This window comes from Struthio camelus, chromosome 17 (genome assembly GCF_040807025.1).
Source record: "Struthio camelus isolate bStrCam1 chromosome 17, bStrCam1.hap1, whole genome shotgun sequence".
Taxonomy (NCBI): domain Eukaryota; kingdom Metazoa; phylum Chordata; class Aves; order Struthioniformes; family Struthionidae; genus Struthio; species Struthio camelus.
In genome coordinates, this window is record NC_090958.1 from 9981945 (window position 1) to 9994867 (window position 12923).

At 42.0% G+C, this 12923-nt stretch overlaps 1 protein-coding gene across 2 annotated transcripts in view; it reads left to right on the top strand.

The window, feature by feature from the left end:
* Positions 1–9752, top strand: part of PI4KA (phosphatidylinositol 4-kinase alpha) — a 66409-nt gene extending 56657 nt beyond the window's left edge. For both annotated transcript variants that reach the window (XM_068910986.1, XM_068910987.1), the window contains exons 46-55: positions 905–977; positions 1095–1165; positions 1768–1877; positions 2499–2603; positions 3081–3206; positions 3541–3661; positions 4304–4463; positions 5708–5797; positions 6637–6720; positions 9082–9752. In XM_068910986.1, coding sequence (XP_068767087.1) covers positions 905–977; positions 1095–1165; positions 1768–1877; positions 2499–2603; positions 3081–3206; positions 3541–3661; positions 4304–4463; positions 5708–5797; positions 6637–6720; positions 9082–9133 — 992 coding nt within the window. In that variant the 3' untranslated portion in view covers positions 9134–9752. The remainder of the gene's footprint in view (positions 1–904; positions 978–1094; positions 1166–1767; positions 1878–2498; positions 2604–3080; positions 3207–3540; positions 3662–4303; positions 4464–5707; positions 5798–6636; positions 6721–9081) is intronic.
* The last annotated feature ends 3171 nt before the right edge of the window (positions 9753–12923 follow it).

Consider the following 12923-nt stretch of genomic DNA (forward strand, 5'->3'; position numbering starts at 1 on the left):
CCTCTCTCTCTCTCTCCCCTCTCTCTCTCTCTCCCTCTCTCTCTCTCTCCCCCTCTCTCTCTCTCTCCCCTCTCTCTCTCTCTCCCCTCTCTCTCTCTCTCCCCTCTCTCTCTCTCTCCCCTCTCTCTCTCCCCTCTCTCTCTCCCCTCTCTCTCTCCCCCTTGGTATCTGTATTTCTTAACCCAGCCAGTGCTTTCTACATGGTGTATCAAAACTGTGTATGAAAATTAAACCCTTCCCCAAAAGCCCTTACAATCAATTTAGATAACAAACCTCAGGAATATGAATAGCAACATATGTCTGAGGAGGGAAGATAGATAAAGTTTTTCTTTGGACCACCTCCTTTTTAAAAAGGATGAGGCACTTTTAAGAAGCTTTGTGATTTCAAGAGTGAAGCATGTCCAATTCCTTTCATTCTCCTTTTTCTCCTTTAAACGTTCCCTTGAAACATCGTTATCTGAAGGCCCTTATATCTCTTGAACCTGTTTTCCCTTTCTGAATCTTTCCTTTAAAATTGAGTTTGATGAAAGCTCTTCCTGATGTCTGTCTAACAGGTCTAAATTCTTCTACTACGTGTTGGCTGTTAAGGGCCCTTCCTAGTGCAGTGGGACATGCTGCCATGTCTTATTAGGGACTATTGTAAGAGAAGTCCTATCTGCACATTTCTGTGGTAAAGATTCTGCAGTATTAGTTTCAAACTGTATTCTGTTAGTTTCTGGCAATCACTGACTAATGGAAAAGGTACTGCATCCTTTGTGGCTCCCAGACTGTAATCTCTAGTTTCTCTCTAACATTTAATTAATTCAAAAATGTCTGTATTGAAGTTACAAACACTGACGTTAATTTTCTTCCATTGTCATACTAGCCAATGACTTTTTTCTCAGCTATCTGCTCCATTTTGCAGGCTGTTACTTGCCCAGCAATCCTGAAGCTATTGTTCTGGATATTGATTACAAATCCGGAACTCCTATGCAGAGGTAACATGTTCATGTTGTATTCCTCTGTTAAATTAATTCATCATGTTTAGTTTTTTTTCCTAGAAATGCTTGCTTGGCTACTTTGCACTCATCATCTTTATATTTATCACAATTCAGTGCAGCAAAAGCGCCCTACCTGGCCAAATTTAAAGTGAAACGATGTGGAGTTAGTGAGCTTGAAAAAGAAGGTTAGTAAATGGATCTTAATCATAGATGCTACTAATTAAGAGTCAGCAATTCCTTTAAAATTGCCTGCTTTCCATGACCTGTACTGCTGCAGTAAAATTGTTTCCATATTGGACTTTATCCACAAAGGTTCAGCTCAGAAATGAAACCCTATAAAATGGGGAGGAAATAATAGAAACTGTCTAATTTCTGAAAACTTGAATTCATTTTTTGCCATTTTTTAGTTCCTGAAAGCAGGCCACATAGATATCCTAAAGAAATGTTATCAGTTACTTTAGACTAGTTTATAAATTAATTACCTTTCTCTGATTTCAAGACTGTAGTGAGCTCTGTGCTTTTTGACAGCCTTTTCGCATAATAAATGTTATGGGAGATTCTGGCTGACTAGTTTAATGCAATTTAGGCATTTTTGAAGTTGACCATGAAAGCTATTTTGATGTCTGTGTTCCAGTTCTAATACAGGAATGGAACCGTCTTAAAGAATTTACCATGCAAGGCTGAAATTTCTGTAGTGAAATGTGTTTTTCTGTGTAAGGGGTACGTTGTGATGCAAAGGTGCTAATAAAGCTCCATTTCTGAGTTTTGCTTTGTACTCTTCTTGCAGGTCTGCGTTGTCGTTCTGATTCCATAGATGAAAGCGCAGAAGAAGGGGTGGACAGTAAGAAAATCTGTTGGCAGGCAGCTATCTTTAAAGTGGGCGATGACTGCAGACAGGTACAAAGCTACCAGGCTTTGTAGTTACAGAAGATAGATTTGTAGGTAACAATATGCTGAAAGAAAATAATATTACCATATGAATATTTTTTCTTTGGAATCTTTAGAATCCCCATTAGCTACAGACTGAGGAAGAGAATTATATTGTCCCACTGTAGAAAATCTGGTTTGGAAAAAGGTCATGCTCCCAAGACGGTTTTATCTAATGCCATAATTTTAAATTCTTTTTTTGGAGTTAGTTTCTCAGTTAAACTCTTGGTAGCATAGTAGTAGTTTCCAAGCTGATGTGTTGTGCAGTGAAGTTTGATTGTTTTTAATTAAGAGGAAATGTTCGCTATTATAGCTGGAGTTACTAGGACTCCTCTTATCAAAGAATGATGGAAAAGTTTGTTCTTCGTAGGTCAGCAGTTAAATCTTCAGTGTTACCTGCTACCCACTTAAATAGCATTTATCTTTTCCCTTTTTGATTTCCCCCGGAGCCATAGTGAATGCACAAGCACACATCTGCAGACCTTCTGGGGGAACTTAATATTCACTTCAGAGTTCTTCAGAGCATTTCGTAACCTGACTTACGATCCATAACCCCTGTAATGCTTGTGCAATTTTTTTCTTGTATAACAGGACATGTTAGCTTTACAAATCATCGATCTCTTCAAGAACATATTTCAGCTGGTAGGCCTGGATCTTTTTGTGTTTCCATACAGAGTGGTGGCCACAGCTCCTGGGGTAAGTGGACAGTTAACTCTTGGGCTGTAGAAAATAATTCTTAGTTTTAAAAAAAAAAAAAAAAAAAAAAAAAGACTTTCCAGCACATACAAAAATTCCATTCTGCAAGGAAATACTGCCTACATAACTTATGCCAAATATTTAGAGTAGCAGTGGCAAAAGAGTCTTTGCTCCTCTGCTTCCTGCTTTTCTAAAGCTTTTGGCTCTGGATTTTTGCTGCTTGTGGTTATTCATGTGTGCTGTTTGATTTTTGGGGACTACATTGTGCAAGTCAGGGGAAAGTCACAAATCTTGTCTTATGTTGCATGGAAGTTCTCAATGTTTGGATCTACTTTTTTATGAGTAAACTAGAAATTCTGTAGTCAGTGATCTGTCGGCTTCCCCACATCTCCCAGCGGACCTATATGACTGCCAAAAGCCATGAACAAAATATATGTTGGGAACGTGCTTTACAGACCTGTTTCTTTTCCCCTTCAGTGCGGTGTTATTGAATGCATTCCTGACTGCACATCCCGTGACCAGCTGGGCAGGCAGACAGACTTTGGGATGTATGATTACTTTACAAGGCAATATGGAGATGAGTCAACCCTTGCATTCCAGAAGGTAAAATATCAATTGGCAGGCATACCAAAACTCAACCAAGAAACATTCTAGCTGTAAGGAATAATGACAAATAATTGGATTTTGACTACCACAGTGCTGTATCTGGTTTCTGAGGCAGATAATCCATTTTTAGCTATGAGTAAGTTAGCTAAAGAAGTTATTGCAGCTGTAGATATATGGAGAATATCACTGAACATTGCTTCAAACTAATCATGAATGGAGGGGGGGGAAAAAAACCCAGAAAACCCCAACTTTCTTCAGTGCATCTGCCCCTAGGAAGAGAGATATTAAACTCTGTGTTCTTCTGATTTTTTGTAACTTCTTGCTTATACAGGCTCGCTACAATTTCATCCGCAGTATGGCTGCATACAGTCTTCTCCTGTTTCTGCTCCAGATTAAAGACAGGCATAACGGCAACATCATGCTGGACAAAAAGGGACATATCATTCATATTGGTCAGTTACATCTGCATTTGAACTTCTGTAGTCGTCTTTTCCTTCTGCTGTAAGAACGTTGTTCATAGAAGATAATAAGCCACTTTCCTTTTGAGATCAATTTATATACCAATTTCACAATTTGTAAATATGCATAGGATTTTCTATCATCCCTGTTCAGTATTGTATGTATATTTGTGTTGGCTGCTTCTATTTCAATTTAGCTTTGCAAAATTTTACCAGCTTCAGGAAAGTATATACACGCATATATCTATCTATTATGCGTGTTGCATAGATGTGTGTGTGTGTGTGTACAAAAAGATGTATCTTTGAGTTCCTTTCATCACTCTATGGGTGTGAATTAAATGTGACTAATGAATATAGTTGTGTGAGACTGTAACTTCTGCTTTAAGATTTGTTTTACTGTATATCCACTGATGTTTTGGCAGGGAGTTTATTTGACATCATGATCCTTAGTCTAGTCTAACGTCACAGCTGTGATTCTTTTGGTGTTAGTGTACTTGACCAAAGCTTATTTTCAGTTGGTAGGAAGATGAGAAGTAGGTATTAATATGTGAAATCCACCTCTCCTTTCTTCTGTCAGCTTCAACAGTGCACAGTTAACCACCAAAGTATCTGAGCCGGCTTATCTTTTGTGCACAGATTTTGGATTCATGTTTGAAAGTTCACCTGGTGGAAATCTGGGCTGGGAGCCGGACATTAAGCTGACTGACGAGATGGTGATGATAATGGGAGGAAAAATGGAGGCAACTCCATTCAAGTGGTTTATGGAGATGTGTGTCAGAGGCTATCTGGCAGTGAGGTGAGGCATTCTTAACGCTCAAAAGTGGAAGTATTGCACACCTAAAACCAGATGAGAAGTTAAATAATAATAAGTGTGCATTTGTCAGGGGTCGCAGGCTGCCTGTTACCGCCCTTAATAATGATGCTGACTGTCCGAGTACAAACTTTGACACAATTTAGTAGCCCTGTAATTTTACAGTCTGACTTTGTTCTGCTCTTATGTGACATCTGAGATGCTTATATTGTATTTAATTAATAACTAATATTCCCCTTTTTTCATTCAGTTTAATATGCCATTTAAGCTTTGCACTAAAAAACTACAGGAGAATCAAAATCTTTCTTATTTTTCCTAATAGGACAACCATGTTAACCATTGTTTCAACTAGAGTTAATTAGGTAGGTAGTGCTACAACTTCTGTTGTAAAATAGGCAGAGATTTTAGTAGCCCAGCTCTTGAGCTATGATTGCTAGCCAGTCACGGTTAAGATTTTTGCAGCTTTACCTTGTGCCATAACAATCAAATGGGGTTAGCTGTAACCTGTAGGAGCACTACTAAATTTATATGGAGAGGATGTTGTGGGTGAGTGGGGGGAGGACAGTATGACACAGAGTCCAGATAAAAGCTCATTCTATTACAAGTATGAAGCATTATTGATGTTCTCTTACAGAATAAAAATTTCCTCAGCTAGCAGACCCAAAAGGGACTGATCTTGGAACCAAGATCAGTTTGCTTCCTTGCAGGGAAACAATCTGAAGAAGTTTTGTTTCAAGGCAAAGATGTCATCCAAGTAGTAGAGCAATAGCTTGGTAGGTGATAAATGTCCTGAGTGGGAGGAGAGGAAGGAGAAGGGAAACTGGGCTGATCTAGCAAAGAATTCTGTAGAGTAAATGGGAATTGGAAGATAATCTATTACTGTAGTACTGTTGGTTTCAGCCTTTTATACTGTCTTGATGCACTGGTAAATAACACTCCTATGGCAACAGAAAGGTGAACCAAAGTATTGCTTTGTAAAACCCTCCTTGAGGCTGTTCATCTTGCAGCATTCTGAGTATCTGGTAGCCTGATATCAAGGAGTGAAATTTAAAGTGGCAGGTTGCAAGTAATGGTGTAGCTCCCTCAGCAAATATAAGAGGATTACATGTGTAGATCTGACTGCAGAAAGAGCTGTGATCCAGCTCACTGAACTCCTCAGCTTGCCTGCTCTACCTGCTAATGATGCAGAAGTTTAAGTACTGTAACCTTTTTGTCCTCTTTTCCTCTAGGCCTTACATGGATGCTGTAGTCTCACTGGTTACGTTAATGCTGGATACAGGGCTGCCTTGTTTCCGAGGGCAGACAATCAAGCTGTTAAAGTAAGTCAGCATATGTATAAACTGGAAAGTATTTATACATTCTTTGTAGAGTGTATATTGTCACAACTTGTGCAGTGAGTATAGTGTCATGCTATCCAAATATCTTATGTCTTAGTGTTTTAAAAACAGTAGTTTAGTTTTGTTTATCGAACCTCTCGGGAAGTAGGAATTTCCAAGGCCTTTTCATAGAATTAAATTCAAGCTGTGCAGTGACTGTGCAAGTACATGGATTATCTTCAAGTTCTTAGCACTAGCAAAACAAGACTGTAAAGGAAAGATCTGGTTTAATGAAGGAAATGTGTTGCCGAGTCTGAACTCTTTTCAAATGATGCTGGAATCTTAAGCGTAGCAACTTTAAATTTGTTCTACATATAATGCATTATATGGGACTCGGTTGTAACATCAACAGCTTAGGCAAATACAAATTCTAATGTGGCGCTTCAAATAGCCCTCCAGGCTTATGCCTCCTGAGTTTAGCTCTGCCCTCAGTATTTGCTGCGGACAACTTCCTGCAGATTTCGTAAAGAAACGTAAGGTATGATGGTCTGGAACTCAAGGTCATTGCTAGACGCATGGGTATTTTAAAAGCAGTTGCTGCTTAGAAAGAGGAGTCTGCTGTTCTTAGAGTTACCACAGATGTTTACAACATCTGTGTCCACTCTAAGACTTAAGAGAAGTGCTTATTAAAACATTATGTAATTTGTACAAGGTAGTCTCACAGGAAGTAGATACTTGCTGCAAGTGAAATCACACAAGCTCAGCCTGGTGTTGAAGACACGTTTGTATCATGGTCAAACACTAACTTGTACTCTTGCTTTTTTGTGGTTTTCTGCATATAGGCACAGGTTCAGCCCCAACATGACTGAACGGGAGGCTGCAAATTTCATCATTAAGATCATCCAGAATTGCTTCCTCAGCAACAGGTTTGCCACCTTATGCATGTGTTCTTCCTAGGGCTAAAGGGAAAGCAGAACCAAGTAGCTGGTTTTACTTGGAGCAGAGCTCTTATTGCTCGGACACTGAATGTTGTCCCTTTGAGTTAGATAATGTGGGGTAGCAGCTTTGCTTCTAAATATGCTGCATCTCCTCCCTTTATGTTGGAGAGGAAGGCTTAAACCCAGGCTAGCCTAACGATAAGGCTGACTGGTCTAAAGAATGGAATATTTGCTGTCAGAGTCAAGCCTTAATGTTAAGCATTTTGGCTATTGTATTGGGGAATGCCCAACTTTACTGTTGGAGTGATTTGGCTAGGTGTGCTATGCCCTTTGTAGGGTAGGGTCATCTTTGACCTATAAAGGAATGAAGAGTAAAGAAAGGTATTGGATGATAATAGGAATAGCGTGCCTGCTTGTCAGAATGAAAAGAAATTGATCTGAAGCTTGCCTTTTATTTTGTAAAGGAGAACGTTTCTTAGAAACGGACTTGCGGGGCCACTGGAATGAGCAAGAATGAAGCTTAAACAGCAATACTTTTAATACTTCTTAAAATCTTTTTTTATAATTGCTTGCAGGCATTAACTTGCCTGAATACCCCTCTGAAATTCAGACAGTAATCCCTGCTATGTGTACAGTAGAATGTGAAGACCTATATATGTACTAAGCTGCTATTCTGCACAAAAGTGTATTTTCTCTGTAAATGAGTTCTGATCTTTCCACTGAATTTTTCTTCATGACATGGTATTGCATTAATATGTTAATCATTTTGCTAGACCACGTTACTTATTGTGTAGTGTCATGCTGGTTAGGAAAAATGCCTTGAATATATAACACTTTGGCAATGCAGTTTTTGAATGCCTGTGTAACTGGGCCATGTTTTCTTGGGATCTGCTAGTCAGTGTGTTGGATGGATAAACAGTTCTATCTAGTTACTTAGCGATTTACAAATCAACGTAATGACCAACTAGCCAATACGCTGTAATATTTTTCTTCCTTTAAGTGTACAGATAGCTTAATATTGTGTACAAAATTTTTTGAAAGGAGATCAAGTGTAAAATGTGTTTGTCTTAAGTGCATGCTTTATCACCTTTGATAAGAGCTGCTATTGACATTTTCCCATCTGTAGCTGTTGCTTCTGCTCCATCCTTGACATGAGCCTAAAGAACCATATTTGACTGTTGTCATAAAATACAGTAATCAATTCTGTCACCTGGCCAGTCATTGCGCGTGTATCCCACGTGATACAAATTTCGTGGAATGTAGTGAGGAGTTCAGCCCAAATACTTGGAGTCAGCTTGGGTCCAGCAGGGCTTGTTGGCTAGGAAAAACCCTGCAGGAACAGAATTGGATCTTCTAGTGCCTGCTGGTACATCTGCTCAGCACCCTGGATCAGTATTGGGGGTTATTAATTCAGTTACGCTGTTGTGTGAACGCCCAGAGCCAGTTTAGCTCTGGCAAGCTTGAGAGTCTCCGCCTGTGGCACAGTTAGTCTGTGACTTGGATAATCTCTGCCTGTGGATAATTGAGTTATCTGTTACAAGGCTTAGATTTGCTTGTTCAGTCAGAAAATCAGGGATGTTACTTTTAATGCTACTATTTCCCTCGTTACTTTTATTTTCATTCTGAGCCTTCTCCTTATTTTAAGTTGTTATTTTTATTTCCGCATGCTCCTGGCGTTATGCAGCCCTGAAGAGCTTAGTTTGTATCCTTCTCCTAAAACAAACTGCCAGTGTAACGTGAGGTGCTTCTGGCTTGTCCAAGCACAGGCTCCAAGCTGCTGTTGCAGCACAAACGTGTTGTGTTCAGGCGAGCAGCAGCTTATATCCTACTGTTCTTGCAACAGTAAGAGGCGTGGAAGTAATTTGTTTTAGCACAGCAGTACTAAAAAACCTAGAGGGAATAGCCTCGCTTAACTGACTGGGTTGGACTACAGCCATTATCTGAACTGCTCTCCCTTTTTCCTCGATGCTACTACTTCAGACCCAATTCTGCTAAATAAGCTTTCACTCAAGTTAGCCTTGTAATGGTAATGTTACAGTTCAATTTAATGAAATTTAAACTATGATTTAAGGAGGGGTGAGAGGATGTGGTGTGAACTGCTGATCCAGTGATATATTTTCCTCAGCATCAAGACTGGACAATCTCTGGTAGTTTAAACTAGATGTTTTATGTCATTTATAACAATGAAATGGCCTTCTCAATGCCTTTGAAGCGTGTAGGGCTAGTTTTGGTTAGAAGCTAATTTCCTTCACCTATTTTGCTTCTGTGGGACCTCAGTGTTGGTTTTTGTGAGAATGGCTGCAGTGTTTTTAACTGTCACTTACCTCTGGCTTTGCTTTCCTCCTTTAGGAGTAGGACATACGACATGATCCAGTACTACCAGAACGACATCCCATACTGAAAAACACTGAAGGTTCAGTAAAACATGCAACCCAGTGCCCTCGCTCCAAGCTAGTAATAGGAGATGTCCAGTCACACCTCACCATCCTCCACCGTGTGTGTGTGTGTGTGTGTGTGTACACGTGGGCACACATTTCACGGACAGTGCAACAATCAGTCTGATTCATTCCTTTCTCTTTACCAGGTTATATATATATATTTATTTCTTTTTTCTGGGGGTTTTTGGAGTTGGGCTGCAATTGTAATAATTGTGCTATGATTATGAATGTGTGCAAGACCTAAAGCTGCAGAGTTCGATAATTTTTCATGCAATGCAAAGATTTTGTAGTAAGTTTAAAAAGTAAAAACCTTTCCTGCATGATCCCACAAAAGTGAAGGGTTTGGAAGCAGAAACATTGAATTGCTCTAGTTTTACTGTAGAAAAAAAAATCGGATAATCGTCCTAAGTGAGGATGTCTCCATTGCTGTGCGCATACTTTGCACTATACATGGTCTCTGCTACGTGGTCAGTATTTCGTATGTACATGAAGAATGTATTTTTCCTTTTCTGTGTTTTAAAAAAGAGACTCTACTGAAAATATATTTAATCTATAAAATGTAATAAAAGATGTTAGCCCTTATTGTGTCTGCTCACATCTTTGTTCATCCACTGAGTTTTAGTTTACATATCACATCATTTTACACACTTCTCTGCAGGCTGCTGTTCGTCATACTGTGACCTTTTCTAGCAGCGTGTTCTCTTCTTCAGATTTTGATCCCTCTTATATTTGTACAAGAAATGTTTTGTTCGGGATTCACGTACTAAGGAGCTGAAATCCAAGACCAAGGTCCTGCCTCCCCACTGCTGCTTGCTGCTTTTCCCTGTTTTGTGGTGTTGCCCGGGGTGGTTTCAGCCCTCCTGTGGGCTAACCTGGCGCCTGCCCCCCGAGCACCTGGGCCGGCTGCGGGGTGAGGCAGCACGCGGCTCCCCTGGCCTGGGGCCTCGCCTGGCCTGGCCTGGCCACCGCAGAGGGGCTCGGTCGTGCTGCGGGCCCTGCCCTGAGGCGAGTCGGCGCTGCGCCGCGGGCTCAGCCGGAGGGAGGGCTGCGCCGTTGAGGGCCCAGCTCCGGGGCGAGGCAGTGCGCTTGGGCATGATCAGCCCTCGTGGGGGCTGTGCTGCGTGAGGGGCTCGGCCGTGAGGGGCACCCCGCGTGAGGGACTCGGCCCCGAGGGGGCGCCTCCTGTGAGGGGCTCGGCCGTGAGGGGCGCCCCGCCCCGCCCCGAGGGGGTGCCCCGCGTGAGGGGCTCGGCCCTGAGGGGCACTCGCCCCGCCCTGCCGCGTGCGCAGCCCTGAGGCGGTGCCGCGCTGCGCACACCGCGCAGGAGGCAAGGCGGTTCTTCGCCTCCCTGAGGCGAGGCGAGGCGAGGCGGTTGCTCGCTCCCTGAGGGCGGCTCAGCCCCAACGGGGGACCGCGCCGTGAGGAGCACCCAGCCCCGAGGAGGAAAGGTGAGGGGCAGCCCAGGTGCCTGCAAAGCATTTTTTTGCTATTAATGCTGCTTTCTCCCTTGCCTGTACGAGAGGTAGCCGCAGCCCTGAGAGAGGCCTGGGGCTGTGGTCGCTGCGCTGGGAAGGCTTCCTCTTTTTTGGGGGGGAAGCGTGAGGAGTCCTAATGTTTTGTTAAATTGTGTTGTTAATGCTTATGTGTGTGTATTTCCTGCACCCGAAGATAAACACACCATATAGACTGAAAACCCTAATAAGTGCCTCAAGCAGTGTTATGATGTGAAGATCGACTAATAGTTAGCAGTAAATGGAGGTGACATGAGGAGTCACCGTCTTGAATGTATACAAGGTAAATGAAGGCTAATAGTAGAAAATTTCCTAACGTTGTAATAAAAGCTTGTAGTATTATTGTTAGGAAGTTTTGGGGCTAGACATGACTATCAGCTGCTGGTGAATAATAATAAAAAATGCATCTCTGCTAATGTTGGAGCTGGACTAGTTCCGAAACTCACTTCCAGTTGCAGATGTCAACCCACATAAGCCAGAGTGCAAGTACAGCCACCCAGGCAGGGGTATGAGTCAGAATGTGAACGAATTTGAGTGCTCGTTGCTCATTTTACCAGCTTCGATCAGGCTACCTAGAGCTCTTGACCTAGAGCCATGACCTAATTTGTCCAGAAAAGTGGGAGCAGCTGGAGCCAAATGTATGTAGAGGTCAGCTGGACTCATCACGAGAGCAACCTGGTTCAGATATATTTGCAGTATGTTTTTTAAAAACTTAAGGTGACTGCGTTTGAGATCTCTTGGTTGTATTATTTCCTCTGCTATGAAGCCTGTGCAAGTCTTGCAAATGTATTAAAACTCCTTGTTAGTAGGAACGATGTGCTCTTGTAACTTCTTTTCTCTCTGTGGTTTCTAGTGGCCGTGTTTGCCAAAGCTCACCTGCTGACATCTGCAGATCTGGTTTTCATAAGTCGCCTGTCTCCTCCCCCTTTCCTCAGGGTTCCTGCCCAGGGCACAGAGCTGGGAGAAAACTCCCATGTAATTGAGCATCCATTGAGATACAGAGAGGATTAGTCAGTTTGCATTTAATCATGCAAAGTAGTACCCTAAAGCTGATTGTTCCTAAATGGGATGTGTTCTGTATCTTCCTCTAGGGATACTGAGGAGGAGGTGAGAAGAAATTGCTAAGATGCCTCAGTATATTCCAAGCATTTCAGAGCCATTGAATCAAGGCAGTCCGAGGCTTCATAGGCTTACTTCACCTTCATCCTCCCACCAGGGAAGGATGTGGTCCTTTACACAAGGAGAGTGGCAAAACTTTCAGAAGTCACTCAGGTAATTTAGAATGGATAGAGTTAAGAATTGTATGTTGATGCTCTGAAGGTTTTTGTCCCTGAACCTTATGTTAGAATGTGTTCTGATGCCTCTGCAGCCCTGGAAGAAAGAGGCATTAAAAAAGAGGGAAAAATTGCTCTAAAAGAAAAGGTTTTATCTAAGCAAAGATAGTCCTGTTGTTTCTCCACCCTCAGGAACCCCAGGTCTCACAGCGAGAGACAGATTTCACTGGCGGAACCCACGGCAGTTCTTTCTGTGTTGGCCATGCGTATAAAAAGCCCTTAAGAAAGGAGCAAAATTTATAGTGACTCATTTGCATCTGATGGACCCAGGATTCTGTGCTACTGGTGACTTGATCAGCACTATTCAAATGCTAATCTTATTATGCGTGTTAGAGACTGAAGCACAGCAATCCAGCTCCATTAGTGCAATGTGCCTGTGTGATGTTCTGGCTGGTGCGCAGGGTTGTTGTACCCCCTGCGGATAGCCAGCACATGCTGCATAGCACCAGGGAAATGCATGAAAGTTGGTATGGGCAGAGAATGGGAACTCAGTGGCAGAGCCAATGGAATGAGCAAACATGGGAAGACAAGCTAGATTTATTTCTGGAAAGCGCTCAGAGAAAAAAAAAAAAGGCTTGTTGCCAACAGAGCAGTTTGGATTATATATATTTTTTTCACAATCCGTACGCCCATCAATTCCAGTGCTTCCAAATGAACGCTGTCAAAAAAGGATAGTAAACGAAAGGGTTTGTCCAAAATGCAGATACAGCTTAAAAGCATGATTAATAGTTGTGTTTGTATGAAAAAAGACTGTGCCTATGCTGTGTGGTTTTAGGACATGATATATCTACTTGCCCTATGTAATGGAGACTGCTGGGCAGCACGTGGCACACACGAAAAGTATGCACAGCAGTCATTTCTGGATAAATGCTCCATGACAGAACTTTGTTACCAAAAGCACCTTGAAA